Source organism: Chaetomium strumarium (genome assembly GCF_033439665.1).
Source record: "Chaetomium strumarium strain CBS 333.67 chromosome Unknown B0T15scaffold_8, whole genome shotgun sequence".
NCBI lineage: Eukaryota > Fungi > Ascomycota > Sordariomycetes > Sordariales > Chaetomiaceae > Chaetomium > Chaetomium strumarium.
The window spans coordinates 309,956-334,250 of record NW_026944436.1 but is presented as its reverse complement, the minus strand read 5'-3'; the positions used below and the strand labels follow the sequence as shown (position 1 = coordinate 334,250).

The 24,295-nt window shown below is 55.4% G+C and overlaps 7 protein-coding genes across 7 annotated transcripts; 3 read left to right on the top strand and 4 right to left on the bottom strand.

Moving 5' to 3' along the window:
• The first annotated feature begins 849 nt into the window (after positions 1-849).
• B0T15DRAFT_544262 (AAR2 protein-domain-containing protein) lies at positions 850-2,190 on the top strand. Its single transcript, XM_062870054.1, has one exon. It carries the CDS (start codon positions 969-971, stop codon positions 1,908-1,910), a length of 942 nt encoding a protein of 313 aa, XP_062717431.1. The 5' UTR covers positions 850-968; the 3' UTR covers positions 1,911-2,190.
• A 116-nt stretch (positions 2,191-2,306) lies between these two features.
• B0T15DRAFT_319757 (EAP30/Vps36 family-domain-containing protein) lies at positions 2,307-3,548 on the top strand. The gene is made up of 2 exons (XM_062864038.1): positions 2,307-2,818; positions 2,904-3,548. Exons 1-2 carry the CDS (start codon positions 2,367-2,369, stop codon positions 3,232-3,234), a joined length of 783 nt encoding a protein of 260 aa, XP_062717430.1. The 5' UTR covers positions 2,307-2,366; the 3' UTR covers positions 3,235-3,548.
• A 19-nt stretch (positions 3,549-3,567) lies between these two features.
• On the bottom strand, positions 3,568-5,221 carry B0T15DRAFT_319773 (uncharacterized protein). The gene is made up of 4 exons (XM_062864039.1): positions 5,149-5,221; positions 4,726-4,996; positions 4,335-4,610; positions 3,568-4,264 (listed from the first exon to the last, which is right to left on the bottom strand). The coding sequence occupies exons 2-4, from the start codon at positions 4,951-4,953 to the stop codon at positions 3,902-3,904; spliced, it is 867 nt and encodes a 288-aa protein (XP_062717429.1). The 5' UTR covers positions 4,954-4,996; positions 5,149-5,221; the 3' UTR covers positions 3,568-3,901.
• Positions 5,222-6,725: 1,504 nt separating this feature from the next.
• On the top strand, positions 6,726-7,614 carry B0T15DRAFT_405376 (uncharacterized protein; the record flags this gene model as incomplete). The annotated part of the gene is made up of 3 exons (XM_062865293.1): positions 6,726-6,926; positions 6,984-7,151; positions 7,216-7,614. The coding sequence occupies 3 exons, from the start codon at positions 6,726-6,728 to the stop codon at positions 7,612-7,614; spliced, it is 768 nt and encodes a 255-aa protein (XP_062717428.1).
• Positions 7,615-8,250: 636 nt separating this feature from the next.
• Positions 8,251-9,573, bottom strand: B0T15DRAFT_544255 (uncharacterized protein). The gene is made up of 2 exons (XM_062870053.1): positions 9,006-9,573; positions 8,251-8,918 (listed from the first exon to the last, which is right to left on the bottom strand). Exons 1-2 carry the CDS (start codon positions 9,201-9,203, stop codon positions 8,442-8,444), a joined length of 675 nt encoding a protein of 224 aa, XP_062717427.1. The 5' UTR covers positions 9,204-9,573; the 3' UTR covers positions 8,251-8,441.
• Positions 9,574-9,714: 141 nt separating this feature from the next.
• B0T15DRAFT_441668 (SNF2 family N-terminal domain-containing protein) lies at positions 9,715-13,804 on the bottom strand. The gene is made up of 2 exons (XM_062865923.1): positions 12,232-13,804; positions 9,715-12,166 (listed from the first exon to the last, which is right to left on the bottom strand). Exons 1-2 carry the CDS (start codon positions 13,493-13,495, stop codon positions 9,903-9,905), a joined length of 3,528 nt encoding a protein of 1,175 aa, XP_062717426.1. The 5' UTR covers positions 13,496-13,804; the 3' UTR covers positions 9,715-9,902.
• A 5,153-nt stretch (positions 13,805-18,957) lies between these two features.
• B0T15DRAFT_487873 (uncharacterized protein) lies at positions 18,958-20,237 on the bottom strand (the record flags this gene model as incomplete). Its single annotated transcript, XM_062866465.1, has 3 exons — positions 18,958-19,095; positions 19,180-19,812; positions 20,184-20,237. 3 exons carry the CDS (start codon positions 20,235-20,237, stop codon positions 18,958-18,960), a joined length of 825 nt encoding a protein of 274 aa, XP_062717425.1.
• Between the last annotated feature and the right edge of the window lie 4,058 nt (positions 20,238-24,295).

Here is a 24,295-nt window from a genome sequence, read left to right as displayed (position 1 = left end):
ACCAGTTGCGAAGAGAAAGAAGCGAAAACGCCTGTGGTACAGTACCCTTTGCCAAGCACAGTGGGGACAACAAGGGCTGCGGACAAGATTCGGAGGTGAGCCATGCTGCGAGTGTACCGACAGGACCGTAGCTCCCGATCCCGTGTATGCATCCCTTTCCAGAGTCATCGATGGCAGTGTAGCACACGGCTAGTGCACCCTAACGTACCTACCACCTAGGTAAGTCCCGAGACCTGTCTTGCAGTATACTGTTCGGTACTCCGTACTGCGGTACTTACTGTGCACGTTGCCGGCCGTTCTTGGCGTCATTCGTTGTGGGTCGTGACACCTGAGACAGTGGATAGAAACTCGGAAAAAGTAGCGAGTTTATTGACCAGCGAAGCTCACAACATCAAAATCGGATGCGGCATTCAGCGACGAAGCTACCGTCCAAACCTTTCTTTGTATGCGGCTTGCCTTCGGCATCCAGTTGAAAAGGGTTGGCCTATTTTGCGGCCTTGATCGTCTAGTATTCCACCAGAGTTCAGGTACTCTCTATGTCTGGCTCTTCAATGCAGGCGGAGGCATCTGGGGATGAAACCCCGTTGATTTCCGCAGAAGCTGTGTGCGATAAAGCGATGGAGAAAGGGTTCGCCAGACTTGAGGGAGGCGAGGCCGGTAGTCATCCTCTGCCGACCTGCCTCCAGAACGGAGATATCTTTAGCATCTTGGGCTTGCCCGAGAACTCCACAGTCGGACTTGACACTCTAGCGATGACCACCAAAAGGAGCCTCCCCGGTTTCCGTGATATCCCATCGGGCCCGCACTTCCTCTGGGTTCAGCAGCCTGGGGGGGTTTCTCGGTGCGGATATTGGTTCGTAACTGGCGCGCAAGGAGATCTTCGCATCAAGCAGTGGGACAGGGATAATGAGGTGCTGGGAGAGCCGGCAAGCAATGTTCAAGCGGCCAACATCGAGTCCGTCTACTCAATGCTACAACCATACACCTTGCTTGAGCAGAGGAACACTATCTCAGCCTCCCTTCCGATGTCATCGAACGACACCCTCTTACAGTGGGCACGATTCCCAGCGAGACTCTGGTGTACCCTGACGAGCGCAATTTCGACACAATCCTTGCGCAGGTTATTCGGCAAAGGAGGCGTCAGGGAGTACCTCATCGACTCGGTAGACTCCCTAAACTTCCTCTTCGCCCAAGACTTCCGCGACCTGCAAATCCTCGACGTGGGGCCCCCGGAATCGCGCGTTCCCGACACCTCGGCACGAGTCGAGGCATTGTTGTTGGACAGCGTCGACGGCCCAGTCACGGAGCGGGACATCCTTGCAGAGCTGCAGTTTACCTTCCTCACCGGCACGCACCTCGGCAACCCGGCCTGTCTCGAGCAGTGGTGGAACCTAGTCCTTCAGATTGTCCTGCGTGCTTACAGCCTCGCCATCAGCCACCCATTGCTCGCCAAAGGCCTTTTGCAGACTCTCTTTGCGCAGCTCTTCTACACCGAACACTACGTCGGCTCTTCTTCACCCTCCTCCCCTTCCCCCCTTGCAGACCAGCCAGATGGACGGGGAACTAAAAAGGACGGGCCCAACAGCGACAGACCGATATACCAGTACAGGCCCCGCCTTAAAGAGAAGCTTCGCCAGGTGCTATCGCAATACAAGCGGAAGCTCCAGGAGCTGCTTCTGTCTCGCAACGGCCATGTCACGCCGGCACAGCAGGCCGTTGGCAAGGTGTTTGAGGAACTGGAGGCGTGGCTGTGGCAATTTGACTGGAACCTCAGAGGGAATCACACACCGGGGCGGGAGAACATCATGCCAGAGATGGTAGACAGTGATGAGGAGGACGACGGGCAGCCCGTTGTGGTGGAGCTTGACGAGGAGGGTAGGGAGGTCGGGTTGGTGTCTTTCGGGGACTAGACCGCTACTCTTTCTGTTGTCTTTGGCAGGGGGAACGCGGGGGCTCCTCGTATGCTTGTGGACATCCTCTCTCGACTAGTAGTGCTCGACTTGGCTCGAGGATATCATCTCCCTTTGAGTTTGCAGGGGGTTATCCCCAGTAGCTTTGTGTAATTTCGACAGAGAGATGTGAATGAGAGCGAGTTATGAGCAACGTCACTGTTACTTATCCCATCCGTTGGTAAAAGTGCAGATAGCCATTGGGAACGGGTCGCTAAGAAGCTTCATAACGCAAGCAGCATTGCAAGTTGCATCATGGATGTTGGTCCGTCGTCAGCGAGATAAGGTATCGGTGCCATGCCCTGCCTTATCTTATCGCCCTACAATACCGGCCGACGTCATTCGTTCACCATCCAAGACAACTTGGGACAGTTCAACCACATCCTCAACTCGAGTAATCACCTGCTCACGCACACAATGTCCCGCAAGGGCGTCGGCCTAGCGGCCTTCGATCGCTCGCGCCTGACCTCGGCGCAGTACGCAAGCCACGGCTCGACGCTGCGCTCCACCAATGCGCAGGCGCTGGAGACGCAGCTTGCCGTGTTCCGCTCGCTGCTCCAGCAATTCGCCCAGACGCACGCGAAGGATATACGCTCGAACCCGACCTTCCGCGCCCAGTTTGCGCGCATGTGCGCCGCCATCGGCGTCGACCCGCTCGCGAGCAGTAGCAGCAACCAGTCGAGCGGCGGGGGCTCGATCTGGGCGCAGCTGCTGGGCAGGTCGGTCAACGACTTCTACTTTGAGCTGGCCGTGCGGGTTGTCGAGGTCTGTAGCGAGACGAGGGGCGAGAACGGCGGGCTAATTGAGCTGAGGAAGGCGAGGGAGCGGATCACGAGGGGTCGCATGGAGGGTGCGCCCGAGATCACCGAGTAAGGAAAGCCCCGTTCTCCCCCCCTTCTCTCCTCTCCCCGGCGGCAAAAAAGGAAAGGAAAGGGGGCTGACAGGTCGAGCCAGGGACGATATCCTCCGGGCCGTGGGCACACTTAAACCGCTTGGCTCTGCCTATTCTATCATCAAGGTCGGTAGCAAGCCCTATATCCGCTCGGTGCCCAAGGAGCTCAATACAGACCAGAGCGCCGTGCTCGAGGCGGCGCAGGTGCTCGGTTACGTTAGCGTGTCGATGTTGATGGCTAATTTGAACTGGATGCGCGCGCGGGCCGAGACGGTGCTTGAGGACCTCGTCGGCGAGGGTATGCTGTGGGTAGATAAGCAGAGCGCCGAGTGGGAGTACTGGAGCCCTAGCTTTATGCTTGGAAATCAGGACTTCCCGCGGACGTTGGGTTGAGAAGCGGTATAGGTAACCGATCATTGTCATGCAGCTACACCACGCCGATGGGTAGTCGGCCAGAAGCCGCCTGGCCCAGCCGGTTCAGTGTCTTATTATCACCGACCAAGGGTGGTAGTCTTAAGCCGGCCATATAGATACGAGAGAGAAGAAGTGAACGGCGTGAGGAGAGTCACTGGAGTGTCTTCTCATGCATAGACCAGCTTAGGATGTGCGCATATTTCTGTTTTCAGGCAGTCCACCACGCATTAGCTAGGCTAGACCGTTCCAAATACCGTTCAAGTGTTGTCATGGAACTCTGAGGTGGAAATAAGCACGAGGTATCCAAGCTACTATATTCATCCAACACATCAAGGCAATAACCCAATCCCAGCCATAACTAACATAAAGGTATAAACCACCGAACATTATACACGAATCCGCCCTGCCGAAACTCCCTTAATGGAGCCGCAACCCCAAAGTCATCACAATCCGTCATAAAACGCTTGGTTCACTCAATAGCGTGTTTCAAACCTGCCTTCACCCCCATATCCCCCCTTGCGGGAAAACGAGGCGGGGAGGGGGTTCGGTTAACCTTGATGTCCCTCCGCGGATCCATTTCGGCGCGGCACCGAAGAGTCTTGGTTTCTACGCCCACCAACACCAGACCTCGCGCCACCGCATGAGACTAGTACGGAGGGTTGGGTCCGATAGGAGGGTAATCCTCGGGGCGAGGCCCGCCGATGGTGGAGCCGCCGGGGGTGCGGCCCTCGCCGAAGTGCTTCTTGCGCAGGGCGCCGAGGCGCTTTTTCTTGGTAACGGTGTTGATGTAGGTACCGATGACGAACGAGACGAGGTTGAAGAAGGGCACCCAGGTGTTCTCGGGCAGGAACTTCTGCGCGAAGGCCAGGCAGATGGGCGATGTGATCCAGCTCACGCGCATCACCTTCCAGAAGCTGACGCGCACCGTCGCCCTGACTTGGTGAAACGACTTAGCGCCGGCGATGAGGGCCATGGCAACTAGGTAGACGGTGTTTTGGATGGGCGCGATCTGGAGCCCATGTCAGTAACAACGTCCTTAGGGGGAAGAAACGACGGGGTTGGTTTAGCGAACCACGCACAATCAGATTGCTGACGAGAATCTGCATGATCTTGGCCCGCAGACTGGTGCGCCCACTGAAGATCTTCTGCAGGACCCAGATCAGGAAGTGACCCAGGGGCGCGCTGACGAGTGCGCCGTAGGCTGCCATCTTTGGAACGCGCGACGTGAAGTAATTTCCATGCTTGTTGCGGTCCTTGGCTAACCATGAGGCAAGCAATTCCTGGCTACCGGCCAGGGTACCAGCCGTGAGCATCTTGGTGCGCAAAGGGTGTTCCTCTAGTTGCCGCAGGTAGGCCTAGCGTGTAAAGATGCGGTGTTAGCACTGCTCTACGAGCTTCCAGGCCACTCATCGGCTCATCGGCATGCACATTGAAGCCCAGGCGCAGCGGAGTCGCGGGGGGGAAACATACAGCGAGATAACCCTTGGTGCCCGCATTTTGTCTGCCGCCGGTGAGGGCGGTGCCAACGACAGCCGAAATAGGATGCTTGCCGCTGGTCCCGGGCAGGTTCCCGGTAGCAGCTTCGGCGACGGCGACGGCGGCCTGCCCAACCAAGCCGCCTTTGTTGACGGGAGCGTGGGTAGCGACAGCCTGGTTGACAGTCTCCTTGACTGTGTCCCGCTCGATCTTGAGTGACATGGCTCGTGGTGATCAAATCGACATTTAAAGGTACAAGCGGAGCCTAGAAAGGAGTCCGGATTAGCCGCTTGCACAGTTGCCCTTGTTTGGCGGTGAGTAATGTGGCCTGCGATGCCGTGGGCTGCGCCGGGTCGACGCTTTGTTTACAACGGGGATAACACCGGACTGCTGGGTTTCGGGCGGGTCTCGACTTACAAGCGACCTTGGGATAACTCGACGCTGTGTTGAGATAGTGATCCAATTGCGCTGTGGTAGCAAGACTGAGCAAGGGGAAACAGATTCAGGATTGATGTGGGAGAGACAAGTGTTCAAGCGATCCGGGTTGGCTGGGAGCGAAACTGCCACCCACAAAAATCTCGCCTTCGCAGCGTCGGAAACGAGGTGAATGGGGAGGCTGGTTTTTGCATTGGGGGGGACATGGGCAGCTCCCCTGGTCGGCTGGGCGTCGCGACGAGGGGCGCGTGTGGGACCCGTGGTGACCTGCTCGCAGGCCCAAATCAATGCAGCTGATTGGCTACATCATCCAATGGCCGAGGCTTTGTTTTCACCCCAGACTTGTCTTCTTTTTTCAGCTGCTGCGAGACCGTGGAGACAACGCAGCAAGCAGTAAAGTGGAAGCAGATCGACCAATCCCTGTCCCGAACCCCTGTCTGTTGCCTGGGCCAGATGTCGATGATGTTTTGGAGCTGATCAACAACACCACACGCAACAATTCCATAATAAAATAGGCTCACGGGCTAAAAGCCCTTTCCAACGCACGATTCCAGAATATCAGGTATACCAGAAACCTATACCCTATTATGAGTATGTTAGGTAACGTAGTGTCGGATAACAGATGACCTATCAAGCTTGGCCCGACCGATCGTCTGCCGGAAGGTGCCGAACTTGGTTGAGCCGCATACAGCCCTACCTAGGTAGGTACAATACATACGTACCTTGGTAGTCACAACACTAATAACGAACGTGTCGCTAATATGACATCCGTCTCATTAACACGCGGATTACATCATCATGTTTTCGGATTGACACTTCACCGTACAATATCCACTCACACTATATAAAGGGACGAACTGCGCATAGTGATGATGTCAAGTACGGCTGTCTCCCACAGAGCTACATCTATTCTCTGCAGAGGCATACGGGCATGTGTCAGGCCGCTTTCCTAGCGGGGTTGGAGTCTTCTCGAGACAGTGGCACTGAGCGAGGGAGCTGCGATGCGAGCTTCCAGGTTGTTCGGAAATGTCTAGGACGACAGAAGAATGAAATCCCATTCGATCCAAATCCGAGCTTTGACGGCGAATAATAGGTGGCTTAGGTGCAGATGTCGCCGCCTATATGCTTGCTGATTTCTCTCTGCTAAGATCACACAGCTCCACGCAGTTTCGGTGTTTAACAGTCTAAGCGCGGTAAGGCGTGGCACCCTTCGCCATCTCCCTGCCTCTTGTCCAGATACACTACCTTAGGTAAGGTACACGAGGCAGCTCCTTCCATGCCCAAGTATTGAAACTGGTCCGACGCCAACCTCTACCTAGGCAGTGCCTGTTCAGCCGTACCACTCTCCATCTACCTCTGGCCAGGAATACGCCGGCCTCGTTACCATCCGGACCTTTCTTGCCGCAGCTACTAGATCTGAGACCCTGCGTCGCCCTTTTTGCCGCCAAGGATATTCACAGAACGATGAGTGAAATCCTCGCCCGATGGCCACCTCAGACAGTGCCAACGCTCGCCTTCCTCCCATGATGTCTTCACCGGCAGCGCGTAGTGAGAGGAGTATGTACCGCCAACCATGTCTCACCACACGGGCCACGCCTTACTGGATTGAACCACAATGCCATCATCTTACGATGGCCGCAATCTACCATGATACGCTCAGATGCATGCGATGCGAACGACAACCACCAGAGGGCTTCCTTTACCGCTGCACGGTAGACAGGGAGCCGCTCATCCTGAGCGCGAAGGCGAAAGGCGATCGGGTGGGTTCGCTAGTCAGAAGATTGCTGAAGTTCCTCTCTTGCTGATTGCTAGGACAGGTCACATTTGACAGTTTGGGCGACGCTTTTGCCGAGGAGATGACGCTTGGAAGATTCGGTCCCGATGCGCGGAGGAAGCAGCACAGCTTCCTGAACGAGATAACGCCAGAAGAGATCACCTCATACACATTGGAGCAGCTTTCCACCATTTTGGAGCAGCGTAAAAATGTGCGCGGCTCTTAGATCACCCTGCTCGAAGTTTCGATACTAATCGTTCCCGCAGGTTCAGGAGGTGATCGACGACCAGCGGAGAGAGTGTTATAGGACGGGGAAGATATACCCCGACGATACCATGCCTTGGGTGCGCCAGGAAACGCACGAGTGCCAACACGTGGTCTGTCACCAGTGTTATCCGCGGGGGCGAGAAAAGTCGTGGGTCAGCCTGAACGGTGTTCTGAACGGTGACATCCTGCCAACTGTCGCAACGGGTTTCTCTTTCAGCTACTCAGGTTCGAGGCCGTGTGCGGACGCCAATGTGGTCAGGAACATCGGTTGCCGAGCTGTTCCTCTGGTGAGGATTACACACACCGATCCGTTCCCTCTCAGACCAGCGTTGTTAACCCTGAGCAGCCACGGAAGCACTCGGCGAGGGCTCCCTCATCGACGGATCCAAGGTCCTCCACCGACCTGACACCACCAGTGGACCAGATTGATGGCCCGGCCGCCATTAGCAGTGCGGAGGAATACAGCATATTTGGCCTACCGCTTGACGGAAGAGCCACACAGCAGCCTGAAGACACCACAGCCGATGATGCGGCAATTCCCCGGAGCATGCCCTCTTTGGACACAACAATTTCCGTCCATGATTTCATCCTCGAGTACGAATACTCGGAGTACACACTGGCCTGCTGCACGCCGCTCCCTGCAGCCGATGTCGACGAAGACCGCTTCCTTTCCGATCACTTCCTGACAACAGGCGGCATCGAGGGCAGGGAAGGTCACCTCGGTACTGGGTCAGCTGATGTGGTTGACGGCGTTGCTTTGACCGAGGAGGCAGCCGAGTCCTGCACCGGCGATGTTGTCGTATACACAGCACCGACTTCCTTGTGCATGGAACCATCGGCATAATACGGCTCAGGACCCGATGAATGCATGACAGCTTGACATTTGAGGCTCATTCTGAGGAGCCCCCTAGCTTATTTGTACTGGCAGCTTCCGTACTTAATTTCTCTCGCGCCAATTGCTCTTTTGTGCATTCTTTGAGGAGTCTATTGAGCTTTTGGCCCTGAAGGGTAAAGCAGGAGTAGAAGATATGAAGATCAAATAGAAGATAATGTATCATCCAGGCCTGCCTCTCCGCTATCGTGAGACAGTCAGCGGTAAGGTTCAGATACATTGTGTCACCTCATTTTGGGGCGTAACGACGAAAACTGATATCGCAAAAGCATGCACACATGTTTCCCCGATGCCCTGGATAGAATTCTCTTCGGTACTACACAGAGACCCCAGTCACCACTACTAGATAGGAATCGACCTCATCTCCTGCAGCGTCCAATACTTCCGCATGTTCTCCGCCGAAAGATCCCGCACCTCCTGCTCGAGATGCTTCAGCAACACCTCCCCCCACGGATCGATCTTCTCCTTCAATACCGACAGCTCCAGCTCACACTCCTTGGACTTACATTGCCTCAAGTAGTCCGCCATCTCATCCATCCCCTCGTGGATCAGTCTGTGCTGACGAATCAGTTCACAGTCCTCCTGCCTGCCTTCCTTTCCCTTCTTCAGCGCCCCCGGTGGGGAAGAGGCCTGGAACTCAGGCATCTTCCTGGCCAAGATGGGATAAAGGTAAGTCTCCTCGATGGTGTGATGGCTCTCGAGGTATCTCGTCAGGTTGAGCCCCTCGTCTATGAACTGCTTCAGCGTCATGCCGGCGGGGCGCCGCTTGGTGACGCACGCCGTGTGCAGCGTGGAATACATCTGACGGAAGTGCTCGTGCTGCGGTTCAACACGATCGGTTAAATAAATCACGACATGAGTGACGGACAGGTCGCGCCTGTCCATGGGGAGGAGTACAATACATACGAAGTAGTCCATTTTCTCGGATAGGCGGTTGTAGACGCGAAATTCTTGTGGTGTTAACGGAGGGAGCTTCCGTTCCGATTCGGACTCGGATCCAAGGGCCGGCTCAGCTACGCAGTCAGGCCTGGTTTGTTGGGCCGGAGGCTGCGGATCTACCTGGGCGTCCGCTCCGAGTGGCTCCTTCCTCTCGTCTTGGACCATCGTACCGAGTCCTTAGCCCTAGGAACAATGCAACTCTTCCAGGTTTATCCGTGAAGTTCAGCGTTCGAGGGATCGATCTACTTAGGCAGACAGTGTCAGCCACGAAGCTGTATGACGCTTGAGCACAGCGGGATGAGGATCAATAATATATACAAAAAGATCGTGGCAAGCAGGAAGGCTAGACTTCCAAGATATATACACGTCTGTCAATACTCCGTACTGCTTCTTACCCCCTAGCATCCCCGCAGAGTAGGCTCCTTCCAGGACTATCCGTTTTTGGCGGTTCAGAGGCCCTGTGATTGGCTGCTACCCTGCCTTGTCAGCCGTTATCAATCCACTGAGCCACCGATGAGGTTTTGTTGCCGCGCGGTGACTCTTTTGGTGCATCTATCCTGCAACCCCCGCGCGCGAGTGTTACGGTATAAGCTTAGACGTCATGACTAATCGCCAACTCCCAACCTGGCCCCAGGGTCGAGAGAATAGGGCCACACAAGGAATAGAACTTATAGAAGGTATAATATGTTTCGAGTTTCAGCAAATCGTCTGCCATGTCTCCAGTTACATCATCAATATCTACCGTGACAGTGCACTTTGAATAAGCCCCGAATGCCACCATTGGGGGATAGATCATAAAGCCGTTGGTCCCTTAGTACCAAGCGCCGTGAGGACCGTGATCCATTAGCTACAGCCACCTAGAGTTTACTGATACCCCGGCTTCAGAGTCCAGATTGCCCGCATGCTTGATCCGCGCTTCTCCATCTTGGCCACCTTCCCCAGCGCCTGTTTGAACTCGGCTGCCTGGCGCGACCCGGAACAGTACCGGTTGAAGTGGTCCACCAACAGCTTCGACGGTACCTGGCCGTTGTGCCTCTTAATGAAGGCGGGGATCATCTTCTCAAAATCCCTCGCCTGGAGATTCTGGTCCGGCGTGCCGGGCGTACCCGGGCTCGAGATGCGGGAGCTGCCTGTACTGAGGCCCTGACGGTCCGCAACATTGGCCAGTATGCTCGCCGAACCTGGCCCGCCACGGCCGCGGCGGACAGGTGCCGGACGACCGGCCTCTCCGACCTCTCCAGTCCATGTCACTGTGCCGATCGGAACGGTACGAGCTTGTTCGGCTGCACGTCGGAGACTCGAGGCGGCCTGCGCGGCTATTCTGTGTGCCTCCTGCTGGAGCATCTTGCGGTCAGCTTGGACGGTCTTCTTGCCGTTGATGATCTCATCATGTTCCAGGGCGCTGTGGACGCCGGACCGCGCAAAGATGCCCTCCATGAGCCGATCCTCTTCGTTCGCGGGCGGTGCTGGATCGCTTTGGTATGTCTCAACAGCTGCAACCCCGTCTATGGCCCGGAGATCGCTTTCCTTTCCATCCGAATTGCTAGGCTCGACCTCCGTCCTGGTGCTGACTTGCCGAGGCTTGAAACGAACGGCATCGTTATTGCCCGGCAGAACGAGCTCCTTCGGCTCGGCAGGTCTGAGCTTCTTGACATCGCTGCTCTTGAACAATTCGCTCGTCTCCGTCACGCCGTCCTCGTAGGAGCTGAGGCTGAAGAGATCGTGCAAGTCACTAATATTGAACGTCGTCTGCTGCTTGGGGTCCTTCAGCACCTTATTGGTGAGGAACTGCTTGAAAATTTGACGATGATATATCTTCTCCTCGATCGTCCCGGCCGTCATCAGCCGGTATATCGTCACTTCCCTTTTCTGGCCTAGTCTCCAGGCACGCTCTCTTGCTTGAACATCAGTCGAAGGATTCCAGTCTGGGTCGAAGATGATGACGCGATTTGCTCCTGTAAGGTTGACACCCAGTCCGCCGACCTTCGTTGTCAACAGGAACACGTCAAACTCCGGGTCCGCGTTGAACTGGTCTACGAGGGTCTGCCGCTGCTTGACCGGCGTCTTGCCATCCATACGGAGGTATTTGATGTTATCCAGCCGTTGAACGAAGGTTTCGATTATGTCCAACATCTGGACGCCCTGGCAAAACAACAGCGTCTTGTGCCCCAAGCGTTTCCACATCGGGAGCAGAGACTTGACAACGGCCATCTTACCCGACTTGCTATCGTCACCCCACTGGTAACCGGGCTTCGTCTTCAGCCTCGGATCTATCAAGTCGGGATGGTTGCAGATCTTGCGGAGAATATCAATGCCGTACAGCGACTGGCGAGTTCGGCTAAGGATAGAATTCATGTCATCAGACTTGAGGAAGAGCTCATATGCGTCCCGTTGGGGTTTCGTCAGCTTGCAGAAGAGCACCTGTTCGCTCTTCTTGGGGAGGTCAGCCGCGACATCCACCTTCAAGCGTTGCAGTAGATAGGGGCTGATGGTCTCCTTGAGGGTTTCGGCACATTTCTGCGCTGTCATAATCTGCAGGTTCGTAGCGTTCGCGTAGCCTCCCAGTCTGATTGGTATCTCGAACTGGTTGCGGAATGCGACAAGGGTGCCGAGCCGCATGGGGTAGATAAAGTCGAAAAGGGACCACAGCTCAGTCAAGTTGTTCTGCATCGGAGTACCAGAGAGAATGATACGATTAGGGGTGCGGAGCTCTTTGCAGTAGATCGTGATGGCCGCGTTCGGGTTTCGGATCTTGTGGCCTTCGTCCAACACAGCGTAACCCCAGTCCACAGGGATCAGGGCATCGCCGTAGGTCTGTAGACCAGCATAGGTGGTGACCAGGACATGGCCATGTTTGACCACCCGGTCGACTATCCTTTTGACTGCTCCACTGGACCTGCTGGGCCGCCTCCCATCCCAGTCATCCACATGGTCTTCGATTTCGTACTCATCGCGGACGTTGAACATGCCGCTCCCTGAGGAATGAAGAATGGAGACACGGAGTGGCGGCCACCAGCGGTGGAATTCGGTTATCCACTGCCGCAGGACGGTGGCCGGGGCGACGACAATGACGGGTTTGTGGAGCTTCTTGCTGTAGTGCAGGGCAGCAACGAAAGATATCAGTTGGACTAGGAGGTGGTCAGTCCGAGGTTCGCCAGGTGCAGAGCACAGAGTAGTCTGAAGCAGGACCAACCGGTTTTACCCAACCCCATCTCATCACCAATTATGCCGCCGACCTGCTGGTCATACAGCTCTGCCAACCATTGCACGCCCGTCTTCTGATAGTCGAAGAGAGACGGGTAAATGTCGCCGGGGAGTTTCAGCCCGTTCTCAAACACATGGTCTGGCTGATCCGGGGAGGGCTTGAACCACTCTTCGACGCTGTCCGACGCATCTTCAACTGGCTGCACTAGTCTCTCCTGCCGGCGCCTTCGGGCCCGGCTCCTCCGTTCAACCCAATCTTTCAGTCTCCGCTGATAAACGGCTTCGTTGCCATCGTCGATCTTGCTCAGATCGACCTTGTCCTCGCTTTCTTTCACAGCCTTCCCCCGCTTCCGCTTTGGAGTGGCATCGGTCATGTCGAAGTCATCGGAATCGGAGACATAAGACTCCGCCTGGCTAGCCGTTTCCGAGACTGATTCATCCGGCACGAAGTCCTCGTCGGCGTCAGGAGCAGCCCTCTCCGCCCGACGTCTCTTTCGAGGGCGTAGCGAGAACTCGGACTCCGCAGCCGAGGTTTGAAGCTCCTCGGCCTCCTCAGCAAAGCCGGGAAGACGCAGAATTTGGTGCGAGCGAGGGCCTTCACGTTCCTGTGCCTCCAGCTCCTCGGCGAGGGCCTCGTCCTCGGCATCAATAACGGCATCGGCAAGCTCGCCCTCAACGCCGCCAGGGCGCGGACCGCCAAAGGTGGCGAAAGGAGTAATCTTGCCCGTCCGAATGAGATACTCGCGCGACGTCTCGTCGGGAAGCTTCCCGCCCGCAGTCGAGGCCTGGTCGTCTGCGGAATCTTGGCGGTTCCGCTGCTCAATCCGGGCAATGAAGTCGGCAATGTCCTTGTCACAGATCTCAATTTCCGCCTCGATCCGGGCGATCTCTCGCTGGACGCGAAGCCTGGCAGTGGGGTTCCCATGTGCAGAGCGGAGCTTCTGTTTCTCAAGGTCTAACTGACTTTTGAGTTTGGATTTTGATAGCTCGGCCTTCTCAATGCGTTTCTGATCTCGCTTATCTTCCGCTTCAATCAAGGCGCGGCTTGCCTGGAGAGTGATGTCCCGTTCGAGGTCATCCTGGTCTCGCACATTCTCGGTCAGGAACTTGAGTGTCTGTGCCTCGTCATCTGCAACCGATTCGCCAGTGCCTCTCGTGGGCAGAGCGTTCTCGACCGGGGTGGTGCTCGTACGGTTTTCTCCTGCCTCGGATACGCTCCCGGCGGGCGCACCGGCCTCCGGTTCAGAATCCATCGCTAGATAGGAGGGCGGTGCAGTGTGGCTTTTTGCAGGAGACAGTGAGTGAGGTGTTGAACTCGCGATACACAGTGAGCCAGCGCGAGGAAAGAGAGAGGAGAAATAAGTAGTAATCTGTACGCCACAAAATAGGCTCAATGCGAGTTATGCGACCACGCTCCGGACATGGGATAGAAGAACTCTAGGTGCAAGAATGAACACGGAAAGAACTCAAGAAAAAAAAACAGTCTTCTATTGGAGGGGAGTACTGAAAAACCCAGGGAAGAGGCAGCCTGCCAGGCAGTTGCGTGTTACTTGTAGATAGGTAGCTACTAGGATGAGAGCCTTGGACGTGGTGTTCCGCGACCAACATGGGTGGAGGCAGGCACGGTGTCATGTGACCTTGATTAAAATGACGTATACCGTAGGTCCTACCGCTCAAAGGGGAAAGAGCGCTCGGCCAGGCAATGGCCAGAAGTCCTTGCCCAAAGAAAAGGAGCAATAAACAAGAAAAGTGAGAACAGGGGAAATACTAACAATCAGGTTGGCCTAATTGGAAGCGACTAAGAAACAAAGAGGCTGGAGGTTTCCTCGAGATTCTCCTACAACGCCCAGTTCAAGTACTCAGTGTGTGTTTGTTTGTAATGTTATGGGTAAGGACTGTCATCCAGCTCTGCAGTGGAGTCAATGACCTTATCAAGTGATTCTCGACACGGAGCTACTACATACGACCATAGGTGGTAGAGAACTCGGGATCCCGTCCGCTCTCCCTTAGATAAGCTACCAACCGCAGGACCAGTACTCAGGTCGGTGACGACTGGGGAATCCCCTGTGTTGTATGTTTTGACTTTTTGTGTCGGCCGCAGATCTTCTGCTTTTGCTTTGTGCTTCTTGCCTTAACAGGCAGGTACTTTACGTTACGAGAGGTGCTTTCCTTAACATATATACCAGCGTCGAAGGATTGGTTGCGGTCATGCCATGTAGTAAGTCATCTGTCCGGGGCTTGCCTGCCTCGAGCTTTCATAACCAAGCGCAGTTGTCCTTTACATATGCCAGCCCCTTAAAAGGGGGCATGAGGGCGAGCCAACAGACAGACATGGACGAAACAGAAATGCTAGCACGTGAGAGAGCGGGTAACGCACTCTGTTTTGCTAAACCAAGTCTTTCTCGAGGTATCATCAATAGACGTACCTCTGATATTGGCCGTTCTTTCTCTTCCTTCCGCGTACTTCGGGTCTCGGGAAAAGCAGGCGTCTCAAAATGCTCAAAGTGTCAAAGTTATGGGAACGTCTTCTCGAACAGTGTCTGTCAATTGCGGAGGAACTTTGCCCTGCTACAAGAGACGGTCGAGGATTGCTGCTGTGGCTGCTAACGGCCGGGATTAAAGGCTTGTACTACCTGCCAGGTAGTCGGGCCTTCCAAAGGATAGATACGGATTACCTTACGTACTACTGTTTGTTCGTCTGGCATATCTAGCGTGTTGCAGCGCCGACTGCCTCCAACTGCGGCAAATGTCTCTCAAGTCTAGGCCCGGGTTCTAGTGTTGCGGCAGCACCAGGACGCCTGTAATACCTACCGTACTCAGTCAAACAACCTGAGCGTAAGGGGGAGAAATTGAGCCCATGGACGCAACATCATGGCGGGTGTCCTTCAGAGCGGGCCGATTCGGGTGCGGGCAAAATCATGCCTTGGGAGAAGCTGGGTGGATGATTCGCCTGGCACCAGCGCTAGTAGATCGCATCTAATCTCACAGTATGCGCATTTCCAGGTTTGTTGCCTTCTCTCTGATCAACTACAACGTTGCGCAACCGAGTGAGGGTCTTTGCTAAGCCGAGACAAGGTACGCCCTGAGGACGACATGTTTATCTTTGGGAGGGCACGAAGTAGTTACGTATAACAATATGTGGCAAGAATTGTTTGTCACTTGCCACTGGCACCGGCGAGAGTCTGCGCCGTTGCAAACCCTCGCAACACAATCCTCCCTTTCCACACGGGCTGAAGCACCTGAAATCAGTGCGGCTGTCGAATAAGGTCCCCAGATATGCGAGGGGAAGTTCCCTCTTTCCTGACGCATGTGAATACCACAGTACACAGTACATCCAGTTCCTTGATTCCTCTCTGCCCGCTCACCGCTTCTCCAAGAAGGACCCTTATCGCGACCGTTGGCTAGGTCCGCGAAGGTACGCGCTCAAAGGCTAGCTGCTGCTGTGACTTGATTGGGGGCTTAGCGGACAGCCAGGGAACCGCCTTAGAACTGGTGATATAGCCTAGGTCAAGGGGTCCGAGTCCCACCGTGCTGAGCACTCTCCGCCCGACCTGCTCCAGTTCCAGCCCCAGTTTCTCTCTCTTTCAAGATCATCTTGTCGGTTGTTTCGGGGACAAAAGTTACCATGGCACTGGGCACGAGAGTACTGAACTCCCGAGGGCAGTGCTCACGCCATCGTTCTCAACCAATCTGGCCAGTGAAGTGGAACGGAGCCACTGGCCGCTGACCGATCGATGCTGGCAAAAGCAGAAATCGACTCGACGCTAAAGATCTGGCTTGGAATCCGGGCCAATCTGAAGGCAGTGAAAGCGCCATGCCGGAATATTGCCCTAGAAGGGCCCCCGTGCCCTCGCAAGCTTGATGAAGTTAATAAACGCGATCACTATAGCCACGCGTGAACTTGGCACCCTGAAACAAGGGACCACGCAAGCGGCAGCACCTGTGGCTGGTTCAGCCCCTCCTTGGGACATCGTTTCGCCACTCGTGGAGGCGTCCAGACATCCGGGCAGATGCTTGCTTTTTAATTTTGCTGACGCCGAACCACCTTCTCCATCTGTGAGGTCTGGGTCGAGGCAAGGGACGCAAGCGAGAACGTTTGCCGCCCAGCAGCCCAAACTGAACGTACAGTATGTGTCACATACTCGTATAGTACATGTACATAAAATTTGATGCATTGCTATCGACATCGACATCGAATCAGCATGTGCAACAAGCAAGGGGCTTTGTAGTTACCGCCGATGGCCAGTCGTTCATGCTGCATGTGAGCATGAGGCCATATATTGGGCTCCAACCACCGATTGGGTGCTCGCCTGCGATGTTGGCCAGCCTCCCTCATTAAGCGAACGCAGCGTTGCGTTTGATATCAAGCGATCGGCTATACGGCGCCCGGACGAGGCTGGAACCAGACGAGGGAGAGTCTTTCACTCCTTCCGACCCCCCCAGGGCTAGTTTGGGCAGAGTGCTCGTTAAGGCGGGTGGGTTGAAGAGTAGTCATCTCATCTCGCAAGGTATGTCCGGTTAGTAACTTAGTATAGGCGTGGGTGTCGTCATGCATTGAATGCGGGCATGCTGCAGACGCAAGCTTGCCGAAAACAGATCAACGTGACAGCCGTGAAGCGGAAAGAGTGTCGCAATCGCGTTGGCTGTAACTTGACGTTGCCTCTGCTTCTTATTGCCGAGGACGACTAAACGCGACCTGTAAGCCGTCACAGCCAATGACTCAATGGCCCTTGGCGAGGTCTCTGAGCGGCAACCAAGAAAGTTCTTCCGGTCGTAGCGAGCTCCGTGACGGTGTCCTCCGTGCATCTCTCCTTTCCGGCCCTCAACCCTCACCTTGAAGTTCCACTTTCATGTATTTATTAAGTTCATCGTCCCGGCCCTGCCAGGGCGAGTTTTCAGGGGGGATGTTATGGGGTGCATTCGTAGGTTAGGTTGCATAAGTGGAAGGCTGCCGAAAGTGAAACAGGGCCCGGCGGTCTCTACTCGGGAATGTTGACGAAGATTAGGTAAGAGAGCAGTATTGAATAGGGTGCTCGCGCCTGCGAAGTTGCGGTGTTTCATGTCAAGCAGGTGCGGCTTGCAGCGAGTCATGCGGTTGTTCCCAGGTTGTTCGGTGGTGTTCCGTTTCCAAGACGGGGGCGGTGGTGGTGGTGGTGGCTGGCGTGGCTGGGCTTCAAAAACCCGTTCCCCTTGGCTTGGCAACGCTATCTACCAGGTACCACCTAGGGATGACTTGCAGCCGATGGATGTCATTGACTGCAAATCGCCGAGTTCCATCCGTCGGCAACGCAATTGAAGCATTCCTGGTTGAATACCGCCCAGAGGGCGAGTATCTGAGGCTTTTGTCAAGCAGCAGCAAGGGGGAACATTGGCAATGCGGCGTAACAAGCGCTCGTCTGGGACTCGAGTACCAACGGTGCATATTGTAAATGTCACACATACAATATAAAGCTAGGTAGAGAACCCTGACCCGGTAACCCTACGATTCGGCACTTGGGTCTTGGCGAAACCGTTAACGGCACTAGGCCTAGGTAACCGTTACGGCGCAGGGGTTATGGCAGGGTCGACGAAGGGGCTGATATAAGATCGACGAACCGTGGCGCGAGTCGCCTGACGAAATGCACGCACCAAGACACCCGGACAAATAACAAAGTTAAAGTGTTGTAAAGTCTGCTTCTCTCTCCACCAGTAAACATTAAAAGGTTCCACCACGAGCCGTTACCCAGGTCGGAAACGTAATGAAGCACCAGAATCCGACATGTTCTTCCTGTGCAGGAGCGAAAAGGAAACCGCTGAGCGCTATCCTGAGCCATTCCAGCAGCTACCTTTCCGAGACCTGAGCTCTCCGTCCCGTACCAACCTCCCATTACCCCCTTCGTGAAGCCCCGACCCACCCTTTTAGTGTCCTGTAACCACCATGTCTCTCCTCCGTCATCCAGCATGTTTTCAAGCAGAGGTTTCAGCAATCTAGTTCGTCATCATCACTCAGCCGTGTAGTAGTTCCGTGGCGGACCGGTCGTCGTATGCATCGTATCACCCCTTCCCCCCCAACCGGAATAGCCTCTATACCAAAGAACCAATGCTGTCCAGAAGACCATGAGTTGCTCGGAAAACAGGTACAAGTACGTTAGATAGGAAAGCAACCTCGGGCGGTTTTAGGGTATCTCCGTATTAGGTCCGCCCCCGTTGAAAGTAAACCCCAAAGGTCATGAAACTGCCCTTAGGCGCTGGAAGAAGATACAAGATTTGTGCAAAAGCTTTGAAACAAGACACGAAGAGAAGAAAAGAAAACGAAAGTGGGGGGAGGATAAGTGTGTGACCAAATGGTGTTCATATTTCAAACCACGCCATGAAGCCTCCACCATGCTCCTTGCTGAAACAAAGGGTATAAGTCGATGGAAGAAAATGGGAGAAAACCGTCCCTAAAGGAAATGAATTATCGTAGTGGCGGCAGGCCATTTTCATTATGTCGATTCTTTTTTCTTCCACTGCAGTCGTGGATCGATGGTTTCCGTACCGAATCCCGATGGAATTCGCACCACATACCCCTGACAGGGCGCCATGTCGATGACTCGATGTCATTGTGTTGAGGTTGTCGATGTTCAGGTGCTCGAGCGCATTGGTATTTGGTGTAGCGCCGTCACTGGAGCTGTGACGGATTGACGGTGTTGTCCCCAGCCTCAGGAGCCGAAGCCCCTGGCGGAGACAGCGATTGCTATAAGCTCTCCTCCCCCAGAAGCTGTGCTGCCCTCTCGCGGCAAGCCGCCGGTGTGAAGCCTGTCCCCACCTTGTTGGCGATGATGCGCCACTTTTCGTTCTCATAGTCCTGGAGAGCGGTTTTGAGTTTTTGATCCTATTGAGTTTGCCGTGGCGTCAGCATCCAGTAGCTGAGGGGACTCGAGTTTTGAGGGGCGGATCATGGAGAGTTATCACCAACCGTTTCGTCTGTCCATTGCGTCGTCTTCGCCTTGAGCTTCGTGCAGTAGCGCACCTGGAGCGTCCCACTTGACCTGCCAGGAAAGAAGTCGGCGATCTGTTTCCATGTCAGGTTCTTGTTCTCCTTCAGGTCGACCAGTAGTTGGTCGTCCTCAGGTGTGAATTTCAGCTTGGGGCCTCTTGGTCGCGGCGCTGGCGGCGGCATCCCGGCTTGCCCAACCATGCTCGGAGCCCCTCCTCCTCCGCTGCTGCCCTCCTCGTCTCGCCGTAGAAGCTTGCTAGGGGGTCCCGTGTCCGGCAGCCGATGGTGGTGGTGTGTCGGCGGTGCAGCGGCTGCCTGTGGGTAAGCGGCACCCATAGGCGTCTGCTGCATTGACTCCAGGCCACCGTGCTGAAGCCCGGGCATGCCGGAGACGGAGAGGTCAAGCTCGTCCGGCCGCGGCCGCTTCAACCCCGCCGCGTGCCCGTGCGTCGGCGTTAGAGAAGGATAGAGGGGCGCCACGACGGCATGCGGGGACGGGCCGGCACCAAAATGCGGCGGGCCCGGATGTCCCATGTGACGCGCCGACGGATGTCCGGAGAGGTGCGCGGGATCGGTGAGGATTGGGTGCGGATGGTGAGCGGCGGTGTAGTGCTGGGCCAGGCCGTGGTGGGATTGATGGGGCGGCGGCTCGTGGAGAGGGGACGGCCCGCCATGCTGAAGCGAGGCCCGGTGGTGGTGCGCCTCATAGCCGTGCGGAGCTTGGGTTTGCTCGCCCGAATGCGGCTCTTGCGGCGCGTAGTCGACATGGTAATCTCCCACACGGTAGTTGTCCGCCAGCGTGCCTCCACCACATGGGTTCCGCCAGAGCGAACCGCCCTGGCTGGTCGCCGGACTTTGAATAGAAATAATTTGTACGAGTCGAGCCCTCTCGCAGGGCTACGTTGGCGGAAGCTGGAGTATCTAACTCGGGTCGGCGAGACCTAGCGTGCCACGTCCCTTTAAGCTCTCCGTCGATGGGGAACTGCCGGTGGGCTGCGTTCGGGAGTGGACGGTGCTCGACGACGGGCAGAGTGCATGTGGCGGTGCAGCAGACGGTCCTAACGTGGAGTGGCGATGGGTAGATTGCGGCAGCTGCGCTGATCCGAAGTCCCTTCTCGTGCTTGGCTCGGGACCGTTGGGCGGGCGGATGACGGTGAACCGTAGTGGACCCTCCTCAGCAGCCCGTGCCCGTGACAGTAACGTTATGCATGCGCAGGTTGTGGCCTTCCGTTTCCCTCGGTAGTCGATCGTAACTGGACTCGGCGGGTAGAATTCGCGGGGCGGCGGCGTTTGGGCGAACCTGCTGTTGCTCCACTACCCGGCTCGCTGCTTTTCAGAGATGCAAGCAGGATTTTACAGTTCCGAGTGGCCAGTAGAGGGTATATGTGGCCTTATATCGTGTGGTATTATAGACCATTGGAGACAACGAGGCGAGGGGGCTTTCCGTGGCTTGGGGTGGGAGTAGCTTAAATACCCAATGCCTCAACCGTCCGGGCTAAGGCACATAAGAACCTGCCAAGCGCGAGATCAAAAGATGGTTCCTGAGCAGTGGCGGGACCTAGGTCACTCTCGACCAACGATGACGGTAGCATAATTTGAGGATCTTATGCCATGGACCGGCTGCCGGATATAGAAACAGGGCCCCAGGTCTAGTTCATGATGCAACGGGGGAGGGGGGTCCCCATGGCAGCCAGGGGCCTTGAGAAATCCATCAAAACCAAGCACCCCAGGGCGGATTAACCGCAATGGGTATGTTGGACAAGCCCAACCGTCCAGTGACAGACCGGGCCCAGAAAACGCATGGAAAGATATAAAACATCGAAGCCGCATGGAGCACAGATCTTGAAACAAATGGAAGCCCTCGACCATGCAGCTGGAGAAAGCCATGCCGACAGCCGGATTCCCGGAGGCGCCGCAAGCAAGCAGTCCACCGAATGCAGCCACGGCACTTGCCTGACGGCTAAGCTCAGCTTGGTAACGATATTCACCGTTACCTTCCTGCGGGTGAGGTGCGGAGGAACGGTGAGGAGGGATGGGGCCCGCCTCGGCGCCACAGCCAGCTGCCGGAGAGACTGGATCAGCCCGAATCAGCCCACAACAAGGGCAAATGGAGGGCGCCCGAAGTGGCCCGAAAAGGCAACAGTGGGCGGGCATTGCTGGCAAGCTTTGCTGGAAACGGTGCTGTCCATGCAGAGAATCCCTCCTACACTATGTGACACGAGCAGAGGCTGGGGAAGACGCGGTAGGTGGGGTCCAGGTACATACAGACAGTACTGGACGCAGTGCTCCGTACTCCGTGCACTATGCACACTGCTCCCGGCTCGCACAGGACAAAGCAGACCTTGCCAGAGCCTGTTGCCCTGTTCCGTGCCGGATTGATGTGGGCGGCAAGCGGGGGACTGGCTGGAATCTGGCCGCGTTGTCCGAAAGAAGGTATAGCAGAGCCGGGGTGGGCTATATCAGACACGAAAAGAGATCGGTACCCTGGCTTCCCATAGGGCCATGGCAGGAAAAGGTTGACATGATTAGCTGCCAGATTGCCGAACAGGGCGAAAATCAGTCAATACCGGGTGGGCCCATGTTGAGAAGGGGAAGAGGTGTCTTGCCAACAAAAGAGACTTCCGATGTGGATGTAACCACCACACCCTAAAGTCAACGATAGCCTGGCCCTCAACGTTTACTCTATGTTTCCATCATTGGGAAGCGGTTATAACGGCTGGAGGTGGCGCGCGACTGACGGGCCTCGAGGAGGGTTCTCTCGTTGCCCAAGCCTGAGGAGAACCGGCGAAGCCCGGAAGATGGCTACCTCGGCAGCGGAACTGTGAGAGATACCTGGAAGTTCCAGTCATCCGTTCTTCAGTACCCAGTGCAGAGAACGAACCTCTTGACATTCGAAGCGCGCCTGGGCTGGGCCGTGATCCGTTGACAGGGCTGGGGTGGTAGCGTCGCTCGAAGAGGCTAATCTCGGGAACTCCAAGATTGCATCTCAATGCTGCCTCGATGCCCCCCTGGTCATCCGACTGAGCACGGGCAACATGCCCCGCGGCGGACACAGACACTTCCAACAACGAGGCAGGACATTTATTAGCGTCAGCTATTCCCGGTTTGTTGGGAGAAAACGCAAGCCCACCAGACTGGGAGACGTAGCGACGGGCTTCGGAAGGGACGGATCTTGGCGACAGGGGCTTGCAGCAAAAGCGCGACAGCTTTTCAGGGACGAGGGACGCGCATGAAGAAACTGCGTTTCATTCGGACCTAGTAATTAAAGAGTGAGTTATGCTTTCCCAAAACACGAACGCCGTCGTCATCTCAGTCTTCTAGAAAGCTGCACTCCACCTCTAGCTCCAAGAGTAAGGTAGCTAGGGCTGGAGAAGATCGGCCGAAGCCGACGGAATCTATCAGGTCCGCTCAAGAGGGTCGACGCGCCCGGCTTGGCCTTCGGCAACCCGGCCCCGGGGTTCATGACGGTTGGCCTTCATCAATGGTGTCAGGCAGATGTGTCTGGACCTCTCCTCGTGTCATGGTGACAAGAGACCAGACTGAACGCGTGGTGATACTCTGATCGGCAATCCCTCCAGGGTGAGTTCCAGCGCAGCCCCTGCGCAAACAAACCTGGACATCTCCGATCACACCCAAGTGCGAGGCATTGAGGTTGCTTTCAAGCTGTCAACAAACCCCCCGTTGATCGTCTCTTCGCCATCTCCAACAGACCAGACGGCTCGGAGGGGCACCGGAGACCTAGGGCTGGGGTTTGGACACTGAAATCTCAGCCCTCAAATTAGTATGATCGCTCTCTTGTACTCTTGCCAAAAGCAGTAATATGGCTGAGACTACATGCTCTTGTTAGTAGGCGTGTATCGTGTGACATACCATAGTACTGCGTGGTACATAGTAGGTGCGAGTGTGAGGCTGACGGGAGTGATACATGTCATGCATGCACCCGAGACATTACCCGTTGTGCATAGTGTACCCATGTGGCTGGGCCATTGCATACTGTCCATAAACAGTGGAGTCGGACACCATCTGGGTGACGGCGCTAATAAGCAGTAACATGAGCGAGAAAAGCCAAGACAGTAGGCTCCTAATAAGATCTCAATCGGGGCAGCAGGAATCTTGCTCTGCTCGTAACGGCGTTCCTGAAGAGTGCTACACTAGTCCCCGAGAAGTTCGACTGAGGTCCCGAGACCCCTGATCAGCTTGTTGACTTGGGAGCTTGGCCAGCCGCGATGCTCCACCGGATCGGACTTGCCGCTGCATCACAGGCTGATTGGCTCAACCTGGAAAGACACCCCACGGTCTGGGGATGTGCGTGCTTTGCGCCTTCCTGTTGTGAACCCTCAGTCAAAGCTCCAACCAAACTGGAATCTTGAAGTTGCAATCTTTTTACACTGTGCTCTTGGAGCAAAAGAAGCACCTTAGTTATATGTACCTAACCCAGCATGGTAGGGTATGGTGTATTGGCGCATGTTTCGTTCTGGACAGGAGGAGAAACTCCAGCAAAGAGACCATCAAATGAGTCTAAGTCACATGTTCTGCTTTGCTTTGCCGTGCCTAAACCAACCTAAAGAAGAGGGGAGGTGGTGGTTTCCTTTAATAAAACGAACGCTATGCAGATTCAGAGGGGCCGACAGGAAAGCAAGTCATTGGAAGAAGAACTCGAGTATCTCGGCTCCCGGACAATTGGTCGGACATTTCGTCTGCAAGGGCCTCTTGGCATGCACCGACAAGATGGCACACGTGAACGTAATGATGCATGGCAAACCCCAATTGGAAGTTTCCGAGACCTTTGCACACATTCAACGTACGGATACTGCGTAAGGTACACAGCATACCGTACAGAGTACATATTGTACATAACAATACTTGTATTGTATTGTACAATACACCCAACACTGCGGAGCCTTTCCTGCAAGGGCTCTCCGCGATGTGCCAGGCCTTGTGCGTATCTGCCCGACTGAGTGCTTCAAGCATTCCAGTTTCCAAGCAATGTTCCCAAACAGGAAACTGCCCTTTCGACGCATGAATGAGATGGAATGCATTGTATGTAATCTCCTTACATTTACCACACTGGATTCAGCTCGGTTCAAACTTCCAA

Coding starts and splice junctions, on each gene's coding strand:
- B0T15DRAFT_319773 (XM_062864039.1), bottom strand. CDS start 4,953: ATGTCACTCAAGATCGAGCGGGACACAGTCAAGGAGACTGTCAACCAG. Junction 4,611..4,725: donor GCACCAAGGGTTATCTCGCT/GTATGTTTCCCC, acceptor TTTACACGCTAG/GCCTACCTGCGGCAACTAGA. Junction 4,265..4,334: donor TTCTCGTCAGCAATCTGATT/GTGCGTGGTTCG, acceptor CATGGGCTCCAG/ATCGCGCCCATCCAAAACAC.
- B0T15DRAFT_441668 (XM_062865923.1), bottom strand. CDS start 13,495: ATGGATTCTGAACCGGAGGCCGGTGCGCCCGCCGGGAGCGTATCCGAG. Junction 12,167..12,231: donor GATGGGGTTGGGTAAAACCG/GTTGGTCCTGCT, acceptor ACCACCTCCTAG/TCCAACTGATATCTTTCGTT.
- B0T15DRAFT_544262 (XM_062870054.1), top strand. CDS start 969: ATGCTACAACCATACACCTTGCTTGAGCAGAGGAACACTATCTCAGCC.
- B0T15DRAFT_544255 (XM_062870053.1), bottom strand. CDS start 9,203: ATGGTCCAAGACGAGAGGAAGGAGCCACTCGGAGCGGACGCCCAGGTA. Junction 8,919..9,005: donor CCGAGAAAATGGACTACTTC/GTATGTATTGTA, acceptor GTTGAACCGCAG/CACGAGCACTTCCGTCAGAT.
- B0T15DRAFT_319757 (XM_062864038.1), top strand. CDS start 2,367: ATGTCCCGCAAGGGCGTCGGCCTAGCGGCCTTCGATCGCTCGCGCCTG. Junction 2,819..2,903: donor GGTGCGCCCGAGATCACCGA/GTAAGGAAAGCC, acceptor AGGTCGAGCCAG/GGACGATATCCTCCGGGCCG.